Genomic DNA, 23,902 nt, shown 5'->3' with positions numbered 1-23,902 from the left:
CATGACCACTACTAACAGTGGTATATGTTGTGTTATTCTTATTAGATGTGGAAAGATAGATAGATAGATATAGATAATGATTTTAGCATTTGATAGCACCTTAAGTTTACAAAATACATTTCAGAAACTCATGAGCAAATTTTGGTTAATAGTAAACTACCATTTTTCTAGCACAGTGTAAGCATTCCAAACATCATAGATCTATTCGAGTCTTTACAACAACCCTAAAAGGTTATTCGCTATTCTCTCCATTATGTTGATGAAGAAACTGAGACTCCTGAGAGGTTAGCAAGTGGCACATACAGGGCTTCACCTGGTTTATTTTGACCCCGAAGTCCGTGCTCTCTACCACCACACTCACCACACTCAGCTTTCTCACAGAGTGATGAAATGGTAGGATTCCTGGTTTGGGAGCCAGAAGATTTGGGTTTGAATCTAAGACATTTCATTTATTAGCTGTGTGTCCTCTGGATTTACCATCTGGATCTTCAGTGTCTTTGCTTATAAAATAAAGGTTTGGGACCAGGACAGTAAAAGTACTTCAAACTAGTAGGACACTTTCTTTGGGAGGTTTGAGCTTCAAAGAAAATTTATTTTGTGGGCAATAGTCCATTTGTTCATGTCAAGTCAAAGCAACATGGTGCCTTGGCTGGTCAGTGTATCATCCATCCCCCTCAAAATAAGTGTACAATTGGGTCTTTTAGATATAAGTGAAAACAAAGGTCTCCTTATGAACCCAGGGATTTCTAAGGACGCAGAAGCCCCAGGTTGGTGGCTAAGATTCTTTCTTTCTGCCTTAAAAATGATGACTCTGGGTCATTTGACTTTCTCAACAACCCCACAAGTAGGTAAGACAGATAGAAGTAAGATCCCTTACTGAATGGAAGAGAAAACGAGGCCCAGAAAGAAAATCTCTCTTGCCCAAGTAAGTGGGTTTGAATTTGAGTCTTCTCATCCTAAACACTGTCCTTGCCATTTCATTGTGCTGCCATTACTGGGACTGGGGTGCCTTCCTGTTGCCAGTGACTGGGTGCACCCTAGAAGGGGGTGATCTGCACATAAAGGCAGGGAGGGCACTTTGGAGTGCATTGGTGGGAAAGTGGGCATGCCAGTCGTACCCACTACAGGTTCATTGGTTTAAGGGTGCTAAAGCAGGGACCGGAAATATTGACGAAAAATTCAAGGACCTGCATAGAGATACGTAAAATTATCCCTGTGGTCCACCTACTTGTTTCCTTCAGTGTGAGAACTCTTACACAAATAATGACAACAGGTAGAGAGAGGCCACGGATTGATGCAAGATTTATCGGTCTCCCTTATGCTTTCTCCTACACCAGAGAATAGCCCTGTGCTTATGGGACCTCTGGCCTTTTAGATTTTAAATAACATCATCTGTATATGTAGAAAGCAATGTTTTCTGTCCTCAGCTTATCCCTGGATATTGCTAAGGTGTTATGCTGGTCAGATGCCTGATATCAATGACCCATATCAAGGACCTCTTAGAGAGTTTAATAGGTAGTGGGTTTGCTACCACCCTTCTGGGCCTTTGCAAGAAGCTGATAACTAGTAGCCACGTAATATTTATACTCTGAATTCTCATACAAAAGGGAGGAAGGATGGATTCTTATGAGGTAAGAGTCTATCAGACTGAGAGGACCTACCTGTATTAGGCTAGGTTAGATGCTATAACAAATAGACTTAAGATATCATGATGAACACTATAGAAGTTTTATTTCTTCTCAGGGTAGCTCCAGATTGGTGGGGGAGACCTATGGTACATCCAGAAATTCAAGCAGATGGTGACTTTACATCTTTTTCAAGGTCATTCTAAGTGTTGACATCCTAGACCGTTGGAAGGAGGAAGAAGCATGAAAGGATATGCAAGGACAGTTTTATGTACTGCCCCTGAGAGTGATACTCAGCCCTGCTTCCTGCTTCCCAGTAACTGCAACTCAATCACATGACCATACCTGCAAGGGACTGAACTTCCCCCCCACACCAAAATTCATGTGTTGAAGTCTTAGTCTGTTTGGGATGCTACAATAGATTACTATAGGCTGAATGGCTTATAAACAACAGAAATTCATTTCTCTCAGTTCTGGGGGCTGGGAAGTCCAAGATAAAGTCTCTGACAGATTTGGTGTTTACTGAGAACCTGCTTCCTGGTTCTTTTTTTTTTTTTAATTTTTTTAAATTTTTATTTATTCGACAGAGATAGAGACAGCCAGCGAGAGAGGGAACAGAAGCAGGGGGAGTGGGAGAGGAAGAAGCAGGCTCCTAACAGAGGAGCCTGATGTGGGGCTCGATCCCATAACGCCAGGATCACGCCCTGAGCCGAAGGCAGACGCTTAACCGTTGTGCCACCCAGGCGTCCCTGCTTCCTGGTTCTTACCTGGCCATCTTCTCACTTTGTTCACACATGGAAAAATGGGTGAGGGGTCTCTTTTATAAAAGCTCTAAACCCCTTTATGAGGGGAATCTCTCATGACCTATGTATCTCCCAGAGTCCATCTCCAAATACCATTACATTAGGGATTAGTTTTTAACATAAGAATTTGGGGGCTGCACACACATTCAGTCTACAGCAAAGCACTAGTGCCCAGTGTATGACTATATTTGAAGCCAAAGCTTATGAGAAGATGATGGGGTTAAATGAGGTCACAAGGATGGGGCCCTAATCCAATAGGGCTCTTGCCCTAATAAGAAGAGGAAGAGACACAAGAGCTCTTTACCCCTCCACTACATGAGGTCACAGTGAGAAGGTAGCTGTCTGCAAGTCAGGAAGAAAGCCCTCCCCAGGAACCAAATCAGCTGGTTCCTTGACCTTGGACTTCCCAGCCTCCAGAACTGTGAGAAAATAATTTTCTGTTGTTTAGGCCACCCAGTCTGTGATATTTTGTTATGGTAGTCCAAGCTGACGAGTAAGATACCCAACTAAAACTACAAAGGAGGCTGGACATGTCATCTGGCTCTGAAGTGGAGACTACTATGCAGTAGTGCAGTAGATAATTTTTCTCTGCAGAAAGTTTCTAAATTGTATAAAAATTCATTTCTAAAATCCTGGCAGCATCTGCAAAGATGTTTTAATCATTTTTTCTTCAGTTTGATACAATTAGCTTCACTATGGAGAAGTCTCCATACATTAAAAAGGAATATAGAGTGTCAACTACAATTAAAACAAAACAAAAAGGTATATTGAGGACTGAAAATACAGGGAAGTGGTTTTTATCTATGATGTATGAACGTCATCATGTAAGGATCCTTTGCTAATAACAACAGCTGTGATAGCTATTACTAACGTTTCTTGGGGGCCACTCTGTTTTAGGCGTGGATGTATTGCAGATCATTTGTTCCTAATTATAATTAAAATACTGATGACAGTCATCATTGGGGTTTTTTTTAAAGATTTTATTTATTTGAGAAAGAGAGAGCATAAGCAGGGGGAGCTGCAGAAGGAGAGGGAGAAGCAGGGTCCCTGCTCAGCAGGGACCACGGGATCATGACCCGAGCTGAAGGGAGACACTTAACCAACTGAGCCACCCAGACGTCCCTCATCATTGATTTTTGCATAAATTAGAGCACATTCGAATTATCTTTCAAGTAGCATCCTTTTTCATAGTCTTGTGTTTGGGAAGTGGGTAGTTAGATCTAATGATCCTGGTGGTTGAATGTCAGTTTCTTTTTGCCGTCCAGGAACTACCTCCAGCACATGAGCATAAATTTGCTGACATACTGTGAAGAGTAGTGATTACCAATTAACATAAAATTCAAGGAGTCAGCATGGTGGTGGTGGTGATATTCGTGTTGTTTTGGTCTAAATCTGGATTCTACCCATGGTACATTTGTTAAGAGAAGCAGGCTTTGGAATTGACTGAACCATGTTCGCATCTGGTCTCTGACTCCTCCACCCCATGTTGCTTTGGATAAAGTGAATCAGCCTCACTTTCTTCCATTCTTAAATGTTGGTGATAATAGTCCCTACCCCTTAGAATTGTTGGGAAGATTAAATGAGCTAATAGATATCCAGTGATTAGAATGGGGCATGGCACATGGTAAACCCATGAGTTATTATTTCCTTTATTACTGTTTTTTTTTTTTCTTGAAGAGTGGTGTGCATGTGAATATTACCCATCACGGACTTACAGGTAGAGAAAAGTTGGAAACCATTTTTTCTAGTCTCCAAATAAGAACCATGCCTGTTTAGCATAATAGATCTTATAAGAAAGTGATTTTTGAGATAATGGTGATAGTGGCTGTGTCTCTCTCTGTAGCATTTGTAATCAGTACAGCACCATCGCAGACAAAGTCAGTGAGATTCCTGCCAACACTGAGGAGCTGGTATTCCTCATTGAATTCTTAAAGAAATCCAGTGATGTCACCGTGTTCAAACTCAGGAGGCAACTTAGAGATGCAAGTGAACGGTTAGAGTTTCTGATGGACTATGCAGACTTGCCCCGTAAGTCCAACGCCCTATAGATTTATATGTGAATGTATAAGCCTATTTATATTTTTAGAGATAAGGAGTTGGGAAGGAGAGTTAGCAGTCCTACCACTTAAATGCCAATATTGGGAGAGCTGCTTTTCAAGCGTCCCCATATGTTAGAGGCACTAATTCCACACTCTTATCCACAGGACTTCTAATCAAACCAAGAGGATCTTATTGTTAGACAAAAAGAAGAAATATCTAGGGATTTGATGAGTATCTTGTGGCTGGTGTTTCTGAAGAAGTCACTTCTAAATGCAGAGTCCTTTTATAAACGGATAGATTTCATTCATCTATAATCTTAATACAGTCCTGCCTTTGAGGAGCTACCAGGGCACTTTCCTACATGTTCCTGCGTATCTCAAAAGGAAAGAAATGGCCAGAGCCCCTTCAAGGCTTATTGGTCCAAGGTAGAGTTTTGTAGGGACTAGATTCTGAAGGAAAAACTGATACACTATCCACAAGCCAAGTTTTCAGAGCCTTCTTCCATCTCAAAATACCTGTGAATTACCTGGTGTTCATGGTGTTTGGGGAGAAGGGTGATGGGAGGGAGAGATGGGGACTGGGAATGGAAAACAGTGCCCTAACCATCCACCTGCACACTGATGAACTGTGCCCTTGACCTTGTGAACACACACTGGACCTCTGCTTCCTAAGTTCCCAAGGGTGCAGAGGGAGCCTAGGACTTTTCAGCTGACCAGAGCCTTTGGTTGGGCGGAGCATCTGGCGCTGATTTATTACTGACATTTAACCAAGAGGGAGACTGGGACTCAGATGAGATGACAGTTTAAAGAGGAGAACCAGAACTTGAGCCCAGGTTTCTACTCTACTCAGACCCAGCCTGGGAAAGCGGGAAGTATAGTGGTTAGAACATCGGCTTTGGAGTTGGTTAGACCTGGGTCTGAAATTGTCTCTGCTGCCTTCTAGCGGTGTGACCTTGACTACTCGGCTAAATTTTGTTTCTCATCTGTAAAAACAAGGATGATAATATCATTGCCCTTCTAGCCTGGCACTTTGTAAGTGCTCAGTAAATGGTGGCTATCATTCATCCATCATGGGCCCATGCATTCATTGCCACCCCCTCACCCACTTCTGTTGACCTTTTGTTCCGCTGAAATAATTCCCTGCATGCTGACCTATGCCGAGCAGTGTCCTGGAGCCGACTGTATGTGTTTTGCAGAAGAGGATATCAAATTGAACAGCACTCTGTTCCTCTGGCCAGACCAGATTGAAGACATCTTTGAAAACAGCCGAAACTTGCTCCTTAGCAAGAGGGATCTGGCCGAGATGGACCTCATTAAAAGGTACAGGGAGAGTGTGAGGTAGTTTCAAAAATGATACCCAGCTTGATAACACGCTGCAGGTTCCTGGTTCCGCTCAGAGCCCCCCACAGCAAGGCGTGGGCGAGGGCCGAAGACAATTGGTGGAGAAGGAATTTCCTTTTGTTTCCCACTGAGGGATGTTCTCTTTAAGCCTGCTTCACTGTAGTGACCCTGCCAGTGCCTTCCCTCCCTGCCTTGAACAATTGGAATTTGGCAGTGCAGAGAGAAAAAGACAAAAATAGTGGCTTGGAGTAATGGCCTCGGAATAATAATAGCAAAATCGTCAGCCTTCCATTGGAGACCACAGATCTGGGAGATAGCAAGACAGGGATAATAGAGGCGTGGTAGGAGGCTGACAAATTGCTTGGCAGCTGGTCTCGTTCAGTGCTAATGTGGCTGTATCATTTATTCATCCATTATTTGTCAATTCAACCAGTATTTATTATGGATTTTTACTATGTGCTGTGCTGTATTCTAGACGTGTACGTGTGTTTGGCTACTAAGTAAAGATTTTAATCCAGTGGCAGAGAAAATACAGACCCTACTGAAAAATCAATGTCAAGCGAAGTGGGCCGAGTACCATGTTGGATGATACAGACATACGTGCACTCACAGCCATCCCAGCTTGTAACACTTGCTTTATGAACTGTAGAGTCATTCCAGTTACTATCCCCTTCACACGTGAAATGCCCCCTGCCCAACTTTAGGTCCTATAATCCCTGCAAATATTCGCAAGAAAGGAACAGGGTAGATAAAAGCAGGGATTTCTACAGAGAATGCGAGTTGGGGCTGAAGGAGGACACCGTTTATCCTCTACCTTCAAAATATAGCCTAGGTCTGCCGTCCAGAAAAAACAATAACAACAACAAAAAGTGTGTGCGTGTGTGTGTGCGTGTATACACAATTGCGTGCACACAATTTTTTTCTTCCAGCAGCCTTCTCCCATCTCGACCCAGAACTTTTAGCCAAATGGGTGCTGCTGATATTTTTTAATTAATAGACTTTATTTCTTGGAAGAGTTTTAAATTCACAGCAAAATTGAGAAATTGCAGCGTTCCCATTTATCCCATGTCCCCTTATGAACAGTCTCCACCATGGAACTGATTTGTAGGTTAGATGAACAGGAACAAGTTTTTCTTCATCTCTTTGAGCCTCGGTGTCCTCATCTGGAAAATGGGAAAACAGTGCCCATCTCAGATCATCTCATTTTGTAAGAGGTATCATTGTGAAGGATGAAATGAGATGACCTGAGATTGTGCCTGAATGGTACCCAGCACATGACAGGCATTCAAAAGTTGTCCACTTCCTTCATCCTTTGAATAATGACTTCTTTGGGGAGAAAAAATGCTTCCCTTCTAAACCATGAGCTTGCAAGTGTACTTTTGGAACAGTGCTGTAAGACTACTTAGAGGCAGTAAGTGCTGTAAAAGTTCACAGGAGTGAGGGGTGGCTCTGGGAGAAATGGGAACTGTCATTTATGATGAGAGGAGAAGAGCACTGGCTATCCCCTCTTGGAGGAGAGACTCTTAGCCTGATGGCACCAATCGGTTCCTGAGCCCTCCACAGCAGAGTTCAGCAGAGAAGGGGCTTCAGGAATAACCAGAAGCCCTGGGCTCAGCCCTCTCTTTAGTGAATGCTTAAACCTCACGTCCATCATTTTTGCATTAATCCTGAGAACAGTGTGTGAGGGGGGCTGAGCAGTATTCATTGTTTCATTCGTCTTCTGTGAAAGCAACCCTGTTCCCTCTCTAAGAAACTTGACCTATTTTACCAGCCCACATTAAAGTTTTTGGCTTTGGCACTAATTATTCTCCATTCGCTGCCCCCCATCTCCACCCCCCAATTCCTTCTTCTGTGTTCTTCCTCCTCTGTCCAGTCAGTGCCTGGTCGACTGACACCCACAGTCCACAGCCTCTGGCTCCCTCGTCTGTTAGATCCAGGCGGGGCTCCCGCAGTGGAGAGCCCTCAGGAGCTGCACAGTGATCACCTTTCCTCCTCTCCCTCCCTGGCACTCTGGTAGTAGCTTGGTCCCTCCTGGATGACAATTCTTGCTTCTCCATGGTTTCAGTTCCTGCTGTTCTCTTGGCCCTAGGGGTCATACTGGCTTCCTTCTGAGGCTACCCATATCTTACCTGTGTAGGTAGTCTCTTCATTAAAGCCTCTCTCTTTGAACATTGGAGTGAATTCCATTTCATGCCAGAATTCTGACCAATCCAACATTTTTAAATCCCTAAAATATCCTCCCTTAGATTCCAGGTAGTCCCACAAATACGACTCATTCACTCAACCTGAATGCCTACTGTTTACTAATGACTGTATTATTGTATGAAATATATATATACATATATGTATATATATTATGGACATGAAAGTACTTCAGAAACTATAATGTGCTAAGTAATTATAACTTAACACTATATAGTCTACCCTGTTAGAAAAGGGGAGAAGTAACTGTGTGACTTGCTTTGTTGCTAAAAGGTCTTCCCTGATCATTCTAGCTAAAGTAGCCCCCTACTTCCATCCATTAGGCCCTCTGCCCTGTTTTATTTTCTTCAGAGCATTTATGCCTATCAGAAATATCTCATTTTATCTTTTTTTTTTAAGATTTTATTTATTTGACAGAAAAAGCCAGCGAGAGAGGGAACACAAGCAGGGGGAGTGGGAGAGGAAGAAGCAGGCTCATAGTGGAGGAGCCTGATGTGGGGCTCGATCCCATAACGCCGGGATCACACCCTGAGCTGAAGGCAGACGCTTAACGACTGCACCACCCAGGCGCCCCTCATTTTATCTTTATCTGTGTGTGAATTTATCCATCCATCTGTCCACCCACCTACCCATCCATCAATCCATGTGTTTCTTATCTAGGTCTCCCCAAACTGAAATACAACCTCCACGAGGATAGGGAGCTTAATAGTGTATATCAAAAATGTATCCCTGATGCCTAGAGCAGTCCTTGGAATGTATCAAGCCCTTAATAATAAATATCTAAAGGATGACTGAATAATATGTATATATATACATTTTATATGTGTGTATAGGATAGGTATTACATTGATTTCATATATATGCACACGTATATATTTACCCATACAGGTAAACATCTGGAAATGTTTAACTGCCAATAGGGTCACAGCAGACATCTCTGGGAGGTAGGATTTTAAGATATATATAGATAGATACATAGATAGATATAGATATAGATACACACACACACACACACACACACATACATACATACATACATGTATATGATGCATCAGAAGATCAGCTTCTCCCCAGGCTTGAACATGGGTGAGCAATTGCTCATAATCTGAATATCAAAAGTGAAAAGTCCAAATGTGATTGGGCTGTCCTTTGCTTTTAGGTGCTCAGAATTTGAGACGAAGCTTGAAAGCTACAACAAGGAACTGGAAGGGTTTAGGAAACGTGAAGTGATGAGCACAGAAGAAATGAAGAACAATGTTGAAAAGCTTAATGAGCTTTCAAAGAACCTAGATCAAGCACTGATGGAATTTGAGGTTTGGGGTCTTGGGGTCTGGGGTTGGAGACTTAAATGATTGTCCTTCCCTGTTGGTTCTGCTTCTTGATTTTGTGTTTTCCTAACGTCACGTGTCAGGTGGATAGTATTGATTGGTGAATTGACCAGTTTTTTCAATGGTCCTTTCAACTACCTTTTCCTACAACCCTACATTATACCAGCTTTTTTGTTAGTCATTGAGGACACAAAGAAGAAATTACAGTAGAATAATTGCTCACGTAGATTGTGTATTTTTATGTGCTCAACAATGTACAAAGGGCTTCTTATGCAATATGTCACTTAATACCCATAACAAACCTTTGGCTAGGTACTGTTATTGTCTCCATTTATCTCTATTTAAAATAAGAGAACTAAGGCTTGGTGAAGCTAAGTAAATTGCCCTGAGGTCAACTTGTAAGTTCTTTAACCATTAAAGTTCTTTTTTTTTTTTTTAAGATTTTATTTATTTGAGAAAGAGAGTGAGTGAGAGAGCATGAGCAGGGAGGGGAGGAGCAGAGGTAGAGGAAGAAGCAGGCTTCCTGCTGAGCAGGGAGCCTGATGCGGGACTCAATCCCAGGACCCTGGGATCATGATCTGAGCCTAAGGCAGACAGTTAACCGACTGAGCAACTCAGGCGCCCTAACCATTAAAGTTCTTATCTTATGCAAGTCAGCATAAGAAGGGGCAGCATCATGTAAACAGCTAAAGTACATATGAAAATTGTGAAAATGGGGATACGGATATGGTAGAGTAGGATCAAAGATGATGGAGCAAGTAGCAAATTATCCTAGAGGTTCATCCAGCTAGATCTTAGCTGTCACAACCCTCAGAGGTAGCAGAGGGACTTTCTTACTCGAGTCCATGTCTTACTTTCCTCTCTCTCTCTCTAGATGAATGAGCATCTTCCTCAACTTGGTTTTCAAAGTGCTGAGGAATTTGCCATCATGCCTTCTAGGGTTCAGAAAACCACCCACCCAATAAACAGCATCCCCTTTTACCCTGCAGTTGATCAATAAGGAGGAGGAACTGTTGGAAAAGGAGAAGAGTACCTTCCCTCTCCTGCAAGTCTTGATGACCCACAAAGTGCCTTATGAGCAGCTGTGGCTGACAACATACGAGTTTAGCATCAAGTCAGAGGAGTGGATGAACGGTATGCTCTGGGCTCAGTCTGCTGGGACATGGTAGCTGATGAGGTAGTGGATCCAACCCAGCCAGTTCTAGAATAGGATTTGGACTTCAGATTTAAGCTAGATTTTTTATCATATTCTTATACTCTGGATTAACACAGCCACACAGTCACATTTTTCTGGTGTGACAATGATGGGAAGTGGGGATTGAAGAGCCAGACCTGTTGCCAGGATAAAATAGAAGAGGCAGCCACCCAGAGCCATGGATTGCAGAGGCACAGAGGGGAAGAATAAGATAGCAAGTCCACCACTGTGCTGCTTCAAGAAAGGCCAGAGTGCCACAGACATCTGAAAACGACTCTTTTTTCTGTAGGTCCTGGAGGCTAGAGATAAATGGAGGAGATAGAGTCAACAGGACTTAATGACTGATCTGATATGGGGCAGGGGTCAGGGAGGGAGAGGGAAGAACCTAGGGTAACTTCCAGATTATTGGCCCAGGCGATTTGGTGGATATTGCCATCACTGAGCAAGAGAAGTGACAAATTTATTGGGAAAAGAGACCTATCAGCTTGAATATACCAAGTTCAAGGTGTCTGCAAACACCCAAATGAGAATATGGATTAGCAGCTGAGTATATCAGCCTGAAGTTAAGTTATATGTTTGGGAGGGTGACTTATATTGGGGAATAACTGAATGTAGATTACAATTAAAAGCCATGAATGATGTCACCTGGGGAGAGTGTATATGAGCAGAGGACAAATTCCTGAGACCCTTAGAGCTGAACTTGGAGTTTGCTTCTAGCCCTTCAGTGTTATAAGCACAACTGTGATGAACATCTTTGTCGCCATTTTAATGGATGCAATTATGATCATTTTCTTAGGATAAATTCCTGAAAGTGAAATGGCTAGATCAAAGGTCATGTGATGAAAATTATTAGGATTTTAAAAACCGCTTTTTTTGTTGTTGTTACTATCTTCCAGAAAGGTTATGTTTTAATTTATTACCCTTCTAGCAGTACTTAAAGTACCCATTCTTCACACCCTTCACAAACCTGGGAATAATAGCTTCGAAAACTGTTTTTGTCGATTAATTTTTATTTTTATGTTTTGCTGATTTAATTTTTAAATTGGTATTTTTTATTTAAAAAATTTTCATTTTCACTGGTGTTCGTTTTTCCAAGTAATCAGTTGTATCTATACAATTATATTTTACCTTATTTATTTATTTATTTGTATACCCTTTTTTAATTCACTGTTCTGTGTTGACTGGCACTTCCAAAACAAACAGTGGTAATAATGGGCACTCTCATCTTACTCCTGATTTTAATGGGAGCTCTTGCAGAGTGTCACCTTTAAACATGATGCTTTTTGTTGGTTTGAGATATAAATTTTTATGGTTTTAGGGAAATATTTATAGCTTACCAAGTCTTTTTATTAGGGAGAGATATTGTATGAAAAATTTTTTGCATTTAATTTTTTAATGTTAAATTCATACACAGCAAAAAGGATATTCTTGGCATATAGTTCTATAAACGTTCACACATATATAGATTCACCACAATCAGAAAGCGGAAGTTTCATCACTTCAATAAAATTTCTTGTACTGCCCACTGTAGTCACACTCTACCCCCAGCCAGAAAATCTGGCATTGTTGAGCTCTTCATCGTTACCATGGTTTCCTCTTTTGAGATTGTTATATAAGTGGAATGATCCAGTGTGTAACCTTTTGAGAGTGCTTGTTTCACACAGCATACTACTTTGAGATTCATCCAAGTTACGGGTTATAACCATAGGTCCTTCCCTTTGATCCTGGGTAGTATTCCATTGCATGGATCCAATACATGCATCCATATACCACTTTGTCTACCCATTACCCATTGGTGGATTTTTGGGCTGTTTCCAGTTTCAGGCTGTTATGAATACAGCTGCTGTAAACATTCATGCATGAGTTTTCATGTTGACATTAAGTTTTCATTCCTTGGGGGTAAATGCCCAGGAGTAGATTGCTGGGCTGTATTTAAGGTTTATATATAACTTTACTTCAAAAATGTCTTGTAATAGTTAAGTATCCCTAATTCCTCCCTTCCATCTGTTGTGTCGTTTCTGTTATTCATTTCATCTGTATATAAACCGTAATCATCAAATATATTTTTGCTATTATTATTTTGGACAAACTGTTACTGTTAGATCAGCTAAGAATAAGAAAAATAAAAGTATTTATTTTACCTTCACTTATTCCTTCTCTAATGCTCTTCCTTTCTTTACCTAAGTCTGAGTTTCTGACAAATCCTTTTCCTTCTTTCAAGAACTTCTTTTAACATTTCTTGCAAGGTAGGTCTACTGGAAACAAATTCCCTCAATTTGTCTGAGAAATATTTGATGCTCCTTCACTTTAGAAGGGTGATTTCTCAGGATAGAGAATTTTAAGGTTGGTGTGTTTTTTCTCTCAATACTTTAATTTCATTCCACTCTCTTCTTGTTTGTGTGGTTTCTGAGGAGAAGGGGAATGTAAAGCTTATCTTTGCTCTTCTAAAGGTATGGTGGTCTTCCCCGCCCAGCTTTTTTCAATTTTTTTTTAACTTTGATATTCTGTGGTTTGAATATAATATGTCTAGATGTGGGTTTTGGCATTTATACTGGATCTGTGGCTTGGTACCTGACATTAATTTGGGAGAAATTCTCAGTCATTGCTTCAAATATTTTCTCTGTTCCTTTCTATTTATTCTCCTTCTGGTATTTCCATTACCTGTGTGTTACACATTTTGTAGTTATCCCACAGTTCTTAGCCATTCTGTTCCATTTTTTCCCCATCTTTTTTTCTTCTTTTTGATTTTGGAAGTTTCTAACGATATATCCTCAAGCTCAAAGATTCTTTCCTCAGCTGTGTCCAGTCTACTAATGGACCCATCAGAGATCTTCCCATTTCTGTTACAGTGTTTTTGCTGTCTTGCAAAGATTTTATTGCTGTTATTTATTTTTTTAAAAGATTTATTTATTTATTTATTTGAGATAGCATGCACACATGTGAGTAGGGGGAGGGGAAGTGGGGGGGGAGAGAGAATCCTTGAGCAGACTCTCTACTGAGAGCAGAGCCCAGTGCAGGGCTCAATCCCATGACCCCAAGGTCATGACCTGAGCTGAAATCAAGAGTCTGACACTCAACCGACTGAGCCACCCAGGCGCCCCAGTTATTGCTATTCTTTAGATTTTTTGGATCATCTACATAAACAGTCATGACATCTGGAAAACTAAGACATTTTATTTCTTCTTTTCCAATCTCTATGCCTATTTCTTTCTCGTGCCTCATTGTATTGTCTTGGGCTTTAAGTATGATTTTGATTAGGAGTTATGAGAGTGAACATCCTTGCCTTGTTCCTGAGCTTAGGGAAAAAGTATTCCATCTTTTACCATTAAGTATTAGGGATTAGTTTTTTTTGGTTTTGTTTTTTTAAAAGCACTTTATTATAGTATGATTGATGTGTAAAAAGCTGTGCATATTTCCAGTATACAAGAGTATTATGGTAGTACAGGTTTTTCATAGATGCCCTTTATCAAGCTGAGTAAGCTCCTTTCTATTCCTAGCTGGTTTAGAGGTTTTTATCATGAAAAGATACTGAATTTTGTCAAATGTTGTTTCCACATCAATTGATATTATCACGTGATTTTCTTTTCTAGACTGTTAATATAATGCATTACATTGTTTGATTTTTCAAATATTAAACCAGCCCTGCATTCCCATGAAAAACCCCAATTGGACATGATGTATGATTATTTTTATATATTGCCTGAACACTACACTACTTCTTTTCAAAAAGTCTTAATTTTTGATTACTCACCTCAAAATGTGAGGCTGATGAAGCATGTAAAATTAACAAGGCTTTATTTAGTCTCAGTAGCCATGAAAGAAAAGTGTTTCTGAATAAATTTGCAACATCATGATGCAAGAGTTAATACCGATTTGAAATGTCCAAGGGGAAGAAAGCAGCATCATGGAAGGATTTCGACTGAATATGAAACCCAAATACTAGAAGATCCCTATGAAGAAAAGGAGGAGAAGGAAATTAATATTTTGGAGTGCTTCTTAAAAAATGAGGGGTCATTCTTTGTTTTTTTTTTTTTTTAAATCTTAAGATAATTTCAAGCTTAGATAAAAATTGCCAGAGTTGTACGAACTCCCCCATCCCCCACTTGTCAATATTCCACAGTGTTTGTGGAGTACCTTTCCTGCCTCTGTAATAGCATCTGCAACCACCGCTAACAATCGATTCCCCCGCACTTGCATTACATGCCAGGCATTGTGTTCAACAGCCACTTAGCTCACTTAGTGGTCATGATCACCTGCCAGGGTGTCCATAATTACCCCTGTATCATAGGTGATACTGTTGAGGCTTAGAAAGGTTCAGGAAAATACCCCCAGGGTTTCATCGGCTAAGGGGAGGTTTCAGATCCAGACCCAACTCCAAAGCCTGTGCCTATTCCAACATCTATACCACAGACACCATTCTAACTTCAGGAAGTTAAAGGTGCACATGACTAACATCCGCTTGGTGTTCTGATCCTTCCCTCATCCCATGTTTTCTATTTCAGGACCCCTCTTTTTGCTGAATGCTGAGGAGATCGCAGAGGAAATAGGGAACATGTGGAGAACGATATATAAATTGACCAAGACCCTAGCTGATGTACCTGCACCCAGGCGGTTAGCAGAGAATGTGAAAGTCAAGATTGAGAAATTCAAGCAGCACATCCCTATCCTCAGCATCTCCTGCAATCCAGGAATGAAGGATCGGCACTGGCAACAGGTCCCTGGCACTCCCCTACCTAGCCCAACCCATACCCAATCTATACCTGGTCCTGCTAGCCCTTTGGAAGGCAGGAACCAATTCTGGGTCAAGCTTCTTTCTGAAAGGGAGAATCTACTTGAGGCTAAAGGGGCAGTAATGGGAGGGAGGGCAGGAAACAGGCAGAATAGGGGGTGAATTGCCTGCCTCTTCACATGAACAGGTTGACCCTTTTCTTTGGGGACCCCATTGCTGATGGTTGAGTATTGCTTCAGCCAGCAGCCACAAAGTCCCTCCTTATCTGCCTGCCTAAGCAAATGGCTGCTCGGGGTCCTAAAGGGTGATAAGGGCATTGAATTACAGTGCAAGGGACCTTGATTTGTCTATTGACCTAGGACAGACAAAAAAGAAAGCCACACCTTTCCTGGGGGCCTCCTGACAATGCCAGATGATTTCTGCTTGGGCTGACTATACTGTAGAGCCTCACTATCCAACAGGCTATGTTCAGAAATAACATTTCACTCTTCTTTCAGCCCTTTGAGTCTATAAAGGAGAATAATAAATATTCTCCCTAAAAATAGTTGGGACTTTTATAAGCAACCAAGTGTGAGGGTGATAAGTGCGGTGTGAACACTGTGCAGAAAAAAGAAAACTCACTGTGTTTCTAAAATAATCATCACATTCAAGGGCTAGCGATGGCCTTGAAACGTCCTCTACCGAGGAGTTGCTCTGTGTGGAGGTAGAGATGAGACTGGCTCCCTGTAGGCAGATTTCTCTATGACTTGGCCTGGAATCCCTCTCTGGGAACCATGCACAAGACTGAGGACAAGTCTCTGGAAGGACCCAATCTGAGAGCACACCCATTACCTTTCAGAGAATGAAGTCTGAGCTAGGAGCATTTTGATCTCTCTGGGAATACAGAGATCTTGATACGTGAGGGATTCTGGAGTTTTCTGTGAGAAAAACTGCTTTTAATTTCCCAGAAAGCCTTGAAACTCAACACCTAAGTAAAGGGTGTAAAGGAGGGCAGGGGAGAGGTCATCTGAGTAGACTTCTGGTCTTGCATTACCCCAGCAGAGGGGTCTGCACTGGGTTAGCTGCCCCCACTTATAGGTGCTCACAGGGTGCCTCTCCCCATGGACCAAGCCCGACTAGAGCTTTGACCCATTTGGAGGGCTGGGGAGGTTGGATAGACAAGTGGCCTTTGGTAGTGCAAGGTCTCTCGATGAGATGACACTATAGAAAGTGCCTTTGTCAGTGACACATTTAAACACCCTCCCAGAGACTCGGAAGGCAGTCTCTTCTCCCTGGTGCTTTCCCCGTGATGATGATTCACGTGTGGGCACTTGAAAAATCCCAACTATTCCTAGACATTCATAATTCTTATTTACAGATCACTCAGATGGACAGATTGGAAAAATTCTTTAGAATTAAAAGAGCAATAATAGTAATAGCTCGAACATATTGAATACCAACTATGAACTAGGTCCTGTGTTGTATACTTTGTGTGGATTCCCAACAGCCTTTTGAAGCAGGAGCTATCATTGTGTCCATGTCACAGATTATAAGAAAACTGAGGCTTAGAGTAAGTAAGTTGTCACGTGGCTAGTAAGTGGTGAGAGAGGGAATTGGAATCTAGGTGTGTTTGACTGGGGGGAAATGGGACAAGAAATATTAGGTTAAAGGGGATAGTACGGGGGCGCCTGGGTGGCTCAGTCGTTAAGCGTCTGCCTTCGGCTCAGGCCGTGATCCCGGTGTTGTGGGATCGAGCTCCACATCAGGCTCTTCTGCTGGGAGCCTGCTTCTTCCTCTCCCACTCCCCCTGCTGTGTTCCCTCTCTCGGTGGCTATCTCTCTCTGTCAAATAAATAAATAAAATCTTAAAAAAAAAAGGGGGGGAGGGGATAGTACGCCATAGATAAGAGTAGAGTATAGCTCCAGGATGGTTACTCCTGAGTAATGAGCCCCTAAAGTGGAAACTCAGTGGCCTGAACAGTTAACAGTGAGCTTAGAGAGGAGAGAGGTCATCAGAGACCCACAGAGCTGCCCCCACTCAGAGCCCCTTCCTGCCTGCACTGTAGGTCAAACCACAAGCCACCCCAGTGATAGCTGCCAGCCTGGGGAAGCCATTCTCTGCCCTAATGCCTAACTCAGGAGATCCATTTGCACGGGTTCTGGCCCTGGCAGGGGACTCTGAGGGTTAAACCACCTCTAGCTCTTAAGGCTACAGGGTGGATCTTCTGGGGAACGTGGGGTGTGGGGCGGCTGTGCTGTGGTTTCTGACCATTTCCCAGAACTTAAGCAGGAAGGGCTAGTCCCTTGGTCTGGGGCACAGATATCAGCAAAGAGGTTGCTAACTGTGGCTTAAAACAAGATGGAACAGGGTGACGTTTGACCTTAAGAGGAAACCATACTGATGTGTACCAAAGCTGGCTCTCTAGGACAGTGCTGCCCAATGAAAATAATACGAGCCATATGTCTAATTTTAAAGTTCTTGTAGCCACATTTTAAAAAAAAGCTACAGGGGCTCCTGGGTGGCACAGCGGTTAAGCGTCTGCCTTCAGCTCAGGGCGTGATCCCAGCGTTATGGGATCAAGCCCCACATCAGGCTCCTCCGCTATGAGCCTGCTTCTTCCTCTCCCACTCCCCCTGCTTGTGTTCCCTCTCTCTCTGCCTGTCTCTCTCTCTGTCAAATAAATAAATAAAATCTTTAAAAAAAAAAAAGCTACAAACAGGTGAAATAAATTTTATGAATATATTTTATTTAACCAAACATATTCAAAATATTATTATTCAATAGCTAATCAATGTGAAAATGTTAATATGATCTGTCACATTACATTTTTCATACTAAGTCCTTGAAATGTGGTATGTTTTTACACTTAGAGCACATCTCAGTTTGGGCTAGTCACATTCCAGGTTCTCAATAGCCACAATAAGTTGGTGGCTCCATATGGGACAGGGCAGCTGTAGGCTCTTAGAATTAGAAAACCAGATGCTTTGTTAGTCTCTGTAATTAACAAAAGCAATTAAAAAACACAAAACTACCAATCTCTGATTCTTTCCTATGGGCCAAGTACTATGCCAAGTGCTTTACATAGTTCTGTCACTTAATCCTAGAGAGAGAATGTGTTCTAAGCTGTACTTTGGTATTAGAGAATAAATCAAAGCCCAGGGTCACCAGGAACAGTTGTGTAGGCTGTGCACTCCACAACTCTGGGGAATGCAGTTTGTGTGAACTACAGTGTAAATTGTACTTTTTAGAGTTATGCAGTGTATAACCTTCACAACTGTACATAGACAACCTGAGAGACTCACTAGATGTGATGGAGAAAAGCTTTTTAGGCAGAACTGGGTCCAAGTCCCAATTCTGCCATTTATTAGCTGGGTGGTCTTGGATAGGATACTTATTTTCTTTGTCTCAGTTTCCTAATATGTAAAACAGGAATAATAATACATTAGTATCTTCCTCATCATATTGGGGGAATGAAGTAAGTGCATAAAGTTCTTAAAACACTGCCTACTTCCTAGTAAGCCCTCCAAAAATGCTAATTACTTCTGTGATTTCCATTATCTTAGCGGTCCTCCAGGTGTCCTCAGGCACTGTTTGATAAGCCGTTTGAATTATCTGGTTCACTCATGCTGTCACTCTGTAAATACTTATTGATGCCTACTGAATGCCAGGCCTCAGGGACACATGGCTAAATAAGACAGAGCAGGCCCCAGCTCTCATATTCCTTCCCTCTCGGACATCCCGTCATCCTCCTGGGGCTGGACAGAGACAACACTGAGCAGTAGGTGAGGTTTCTCCTAGGGCCTCATTCTCCCTCAGGTCCTCCTACTCCTCCTGAGTGCATGGAACCCTCATCCTCCCCAGATCTCTCAGTCCTTGAGAAAAGTGATCAAAGCCATCAGAGGCTTCACGTGAGACCTCCTTCAGGGATATTTTCACTTGAAAGACAAGCTTGGGGTAGCATTTACACCAAAGGAATGGGTAGAACGAGTGCTAACCAGTCCAACAAGTTAGCATGTTGGGGTGGAAAGGAAGATATTTAGATAGAGGGGGTTTCTTTTCCTCCCTTCCTAACATCCTCAGGTCATAGAATTGGGGTGTCTGCCTGTCCCATGTACTCATGACTTTCTCCTTTTACTCAGCAAACACTTACTGCAGCTTCTGTCATAGACCAGGCTTTGCACTAGGCTCTGGGAGCACAAAAACAAACCAGATCTTGTTCCACCCCCTAGGATGCTCACAGGTCAGTACTAGGCGAGTGCTGGTGGGCAGTGATCCCCAGTAAACCAGATAGAATGCAGTGTGGGCCCAAGGCTGCCTCCCACATTTTTAGACCTGCACCATCCAATTCAATACCCACTAGCTATACACAGCTATTTAAATTTAAGTAAAATGAAATAAAAATTAAAAATCAGTTCCTCAGTCACACTGGGCACATTTCCAGGGCTCGATGGCCAAATGCGACCGGTGGCTACTATAAGGAACAGCCCAGACTAGAACATTTCCGTCATTATGGAAAATCTACTGGCTAGTGCTACCTTGGACAACATGCATTTGTTTTCCTCTTTCTTCTGCAGATCAGTGAGATTGTTGGCTCTGAAATAAAGCCCACAGAAACAACTTGCCTCTCAAATATGCTGGAATATGGGTTCAGCAAACTCATTGACAAGTAAGACTCCTCCTCCCCCCTTCAGGAAGCTTCTCAGTCAAAGTGTCTGACTTCCTACAGGATATGACTGGCCTCCTGTCAGGCTGTTTTTCTCCTTCTGGTTCAGGGTGACTTACGTGTTTTTAGTAACCTCCCCCTCAGGTGACTAGCTACTGGTGGCACTCAGTTTCAGTTGCCGAGAGGATGACGGATTGTGACTAGAAAATTGAGTCAGAGATTTTATTTCAAAGGAAAATTAAAAAAAAAAAAAAGTGCTTGGAAACTGAGCTCCAAGCCCAGTGACTTCAGGTAAAACCATTCCACCTTTCTGGGCTTCAGTTTCCTCTTTTTAAACAAACAACAGTAAACAGGAGTGGCTCTCTGAGCCCTTAGGAGTCCAAGAAACACGGTCAAGTGAGAGCATTCTTCATTTGCCTTCTCCTTTTCTCCAAATGCCCCTAGAGTCTTGTGTGCGGGAATCTGTGCTATTCAAATTGCTGTTTTCAGGACCAGATATTCTGAGGACCCTGATGGATCCTTCAGGGCAGAGGATGGGAGATGCTGTATTGCCTGGACCAGAGTCCCTGTTAGACAGCTGGGTTCAGGTCTAACTGGATACACACGCTTCTCCGGGAGTGGCCCCAGACCAGCTGCCTCAGTATCACCTGGGAACTTGTTAGAAATGCACATTCTCAGACCCCACCCCAATCTGCTGAATCAGAAATGCTGGTCGTGCACCCTGCAATCTGTGTTTTAACCAGTTTTTCAGGTCAGCATGTCCAGTGCGGGAGCCACCAGCCACAAATCCTACTGAGCCCTTGAAATGAAACTATTCTGTGTTAGAGGTGCTGGGATTATAAATAGGGGCTGGATTTTAAAGGCTTATTAAGGAAAAAATAAAAGCAAAATACCTAGTAAGTTTTAATATTGCTTACATGTTGAAATGATAATATTTTGGATATACTGTGTTAAATTATTAAAAATCCATTTCCCCTGTTTCTTTTTTTACTTTTTAAAAATAATGGCTCCTGGAAACTTAAAAGTGAGGTACGTGACTCACTTTTATATCAAATGGGCAGCGCTTCTCCAGGTGATTCTGATGCATGCCAGAGTTTGGGATCCCTTCTCCATTCCCATGGGAATAATGGGTCTAATCTAAGGTGCTCCCAGGCCTCTAATTCTCTCTGCCACCTGAATGCTCTGATGCTCCCCACCCCCCAATACCACCATTATAGGCTCTCTTCGAGGAGCAACCTAGAGACACATGCCTTTCTACCAGGTCTAAGTTATTTCATTTGTCCCCCTTAAGGCCACATTAGTCCCCTTTAAGATGGTTCTAGGAGATACCAACTATTGAACATTTACGCTGTACCACGCCTTTAATAAACATTAACCAATTCATCCATCACCATAACCTAATGTTGTAGCTACCATTATAATTCCTGTTTTACAGATGAGGAAATAAGTTGATTCGAGTGATTAGGTAACTAGCCAGAGGTCACAGTAGAAACTGAAAGAACCAAGACCTGAGCCCAGACTTGGCTGACTCCAGAGCCTTAACCATTACCTTGTACCGTCTAAATAATAAACCATCTAAAGCGACAGAAACCAAGCAAACACACAGCAAGTCTGCCACTTGCCATGCCAGTGGGCTCAACTGTGACAAACCCAAACATAGTAACACCTTGGCTAAGTTGTTAACCTCTGTGTGTCTCAGTCTCCTTATCTGTAAAATGGGAAGAAGAATAGTAGCTGGGTGATTAGAGTTATGGTGGGGATTATGACATAAGACATATAACCTGAACTGAGTTAACATCGAAGTTCTCAGCCACCACCAGTGAGTGAGATGTGACATCCCCTGTGCCCCACCATCCCACAGTTAATGCAGCTTTATCACATGTGACTCACTGTCCATGACCTTCTTTAGCACCTTGGGGTAAGGTCAACCTTGATGGCCTTCAAGGACTCCCAAACTCATTAATCCTTCCCCCGTACAATTATTTGCATAATTATAAGTCGCAAAGCATGTTGCAAACATTTTAATTATACCAACAACCCCCAATATATGCAGATGGGGACCCTAAGGCCTGTCAAGTGACTTGGTCATGGCCACACAGCCAGCCTCCTTGTCTCACACCCACCTGGGTTGACACCTGCCTCTATTAATGATTTCCTACATGCACACTCATTGTGGTCATCTCCCAAGATGGCCACATTTAGGATGATGACCCTGCTGCTGAGGTCTTGATTAGTCATTCTTTGGAATGTGCCTCATCCACAGCCCTGAAAGAGGCTGCACGAGGGTTCTCAGCTCTGTGTAGTTGGCCCTATTTGGCTGACCACATGTGAATAATTCTCTTGTTCCTTCTTACAAGGAGAGGGGAATAGGCACATTGTGGGGGGTGGAAGAAACACTGGATTAGAAGCCAAAGGAACTGGTGTCTAGACCTGGTTCCGGCACTCCCCAGCTGCAAGTGTGGCTCTGGGCATGTTGCTTGCTTCAGTTTCCTGACCTACATGTAAAGACCAGCTTGTCTCTTCTGCAGTCGGGCTTGCAATGAAAGACAAGTACTGAGGCAGAGAGAATAATCCTTGCTTCTCCTTCCAAGAACTTGGCTTCACGGTTCTTCCCAATTCCCAGGCCACACCTGAGTTTAGGACCCATCTCTCTGTGTGGAAGCAAGAAGAAAGGAACTTGTCTCCCCCCTTTCTGTGGAACAGAGGGGCTAGAGATGTGGACCCAGCATTTCAGGAAAATAGCAGTGGTTTTTAAAAAGGTAGGGACAGAGGTACCTGGCTGGCTCATGAAGTCAGAAGAGCATGTGACTTAATCTTGGGGTTGTGAGTTCAAGCCCCACATTGGGTGTAGAGATTATGTAATAATAAAAAAAAGAAGGGACAGGAAGTAGAGCAAAGCCATTATGTAAATTAGCAGAAGTTCTAAGATTCAAATAGGTAGTCAGAATAATAATTCTGGAGTAAGGACTAAATGAAAATGGGGAAAGAGAGGTCTCGTTTTAATGGCTTTAAAAAAGTAGTTCTCAACTGGGGAATCCCCCCCCCCGCCAAGGAGACATTTGACAATATTTGGAGACAGTTTTGGTTGCCACAATTGACAAGAGGTGAGAAAAGGGGAGTCTGTTAGTGGCATCTCGTGAGTAGAGCCCAGGGATGCTACCAAACACCCCACGATGGACACGACAGCGCCCATCCTAACAGAGAATTAATTATCCACCCTGTATTAGTTCACTAGGGCTGCTGTAGCAAATGCCATAGACTGGGTGGTTTAAACAACAGAAACTTATTTTCTCCTAGTCCTGGAGACTGGAAGTTCAAGATTGAGGCGTTGGCAGAATTGGTTTCTTCTGAGGCCTCTCTTCTTGGTTTGCAGAAGGCCACCTTCTCCCTGTATCCTCACGTGGTCTTCCGTCTGTGTGTGTCTATCTTAATCTCCTCTTCTTATAAAGACACCAGTCATATTGGATTAGGACCCATGCTAATGACCTCATTTTAACTAAACTACCTTTTTTTTTTTTAATTTTAATTCCAGTGTGATGAGCACTGGGTGTTACATGCAACTGATTAATTATTGAATATTCCATCTGAAACTAATGATGGCTAATTGAATTTAAATAAAAAATTTAAAAAATAATAAAATTTTAATTCCACTGTTGTTAACACACCATTTTATATGAGTTTCAGGTGTACAATATAGTGATCAACAACTCTGTGTTATTCAGTAACTGAACTACCTCGTTAAAGACCCCATCTCAAGTAGGGAACCTCACATTCTAGGATACTGGGGTTTAGGACTTCAACACATGATTTTTAGGGGGGAGACAATTCAGCCCATAACATAGTCCACAGGCTGCTAGTGCTGAGGGTAAGAAACCCTGTAAAACATCAGAGCTAGCTGGCACATCTTAGAGTTGGTTAGTAAACATTTTAGTAAAATTAAGGGCCTTTTGAATTTATCTTCAGGGTTAACCAAAATTCCTCCTTTGCCATGTTTTCCC

At 42.4% G+C, this 23,902-nt stretch overlaps 1 protein-coding gene across 1 annotated transcript in view; it reads left to right on the top strand.

The window, feature by feature from the left end:
* The window catches only part of DNAH3 (dynein axonemal heavy chain 3), a 168,412-nt gene that overhangs the window by 31,988 nt on the left and 112,522 nt on the right, over nt 1–23,902 (top strand). Inside the window, exons 18-23 of the mRNA XM_044390223.3 lie at nt 4,272–4,456; nt 5,664–5,787; nt 9,170–9,323; nt 10,328–10,472; nt 15,036–15,247; nt 19,816–19,907. Coding sequence (XP_044246158.1) covers nt 4,272–4,456; nt 5,664–5,787; nt 9,170–9,323; nt 10,328–10,472; nt 15,036–15,247; nt 19,816–19,907 — 912 coding nt within the window. The remainder of the gene's footprint in view (nt 1–4,271; nt 4,457–5,663; nt 5,788–9,169; nt 9,324–10,327; nt 10,473–15,035; nt 15,248–19,815; nt 19,908–23,902) is intronic.

This window comes from Ursus arctos, unplaced genomic scaffold, assembly GCF_023065955.2.
Source record: "Ursus arctos isolate Adak ecotype North America unplaced genomic scaffold, UrsArc2.0 scaffold_2, whole genome shotgun sequence".
Classification (NCBI taxonomy): Eukaryota; Metazoa; Chordata; class Mammalia; order Carnivora; family Ursidae; genus Ursus; species Ursus arctos.
Note: the sequence above shows the minus strand (reverse complement) of the source record. Positions and strands in the feature narration are given on the sequence as shown.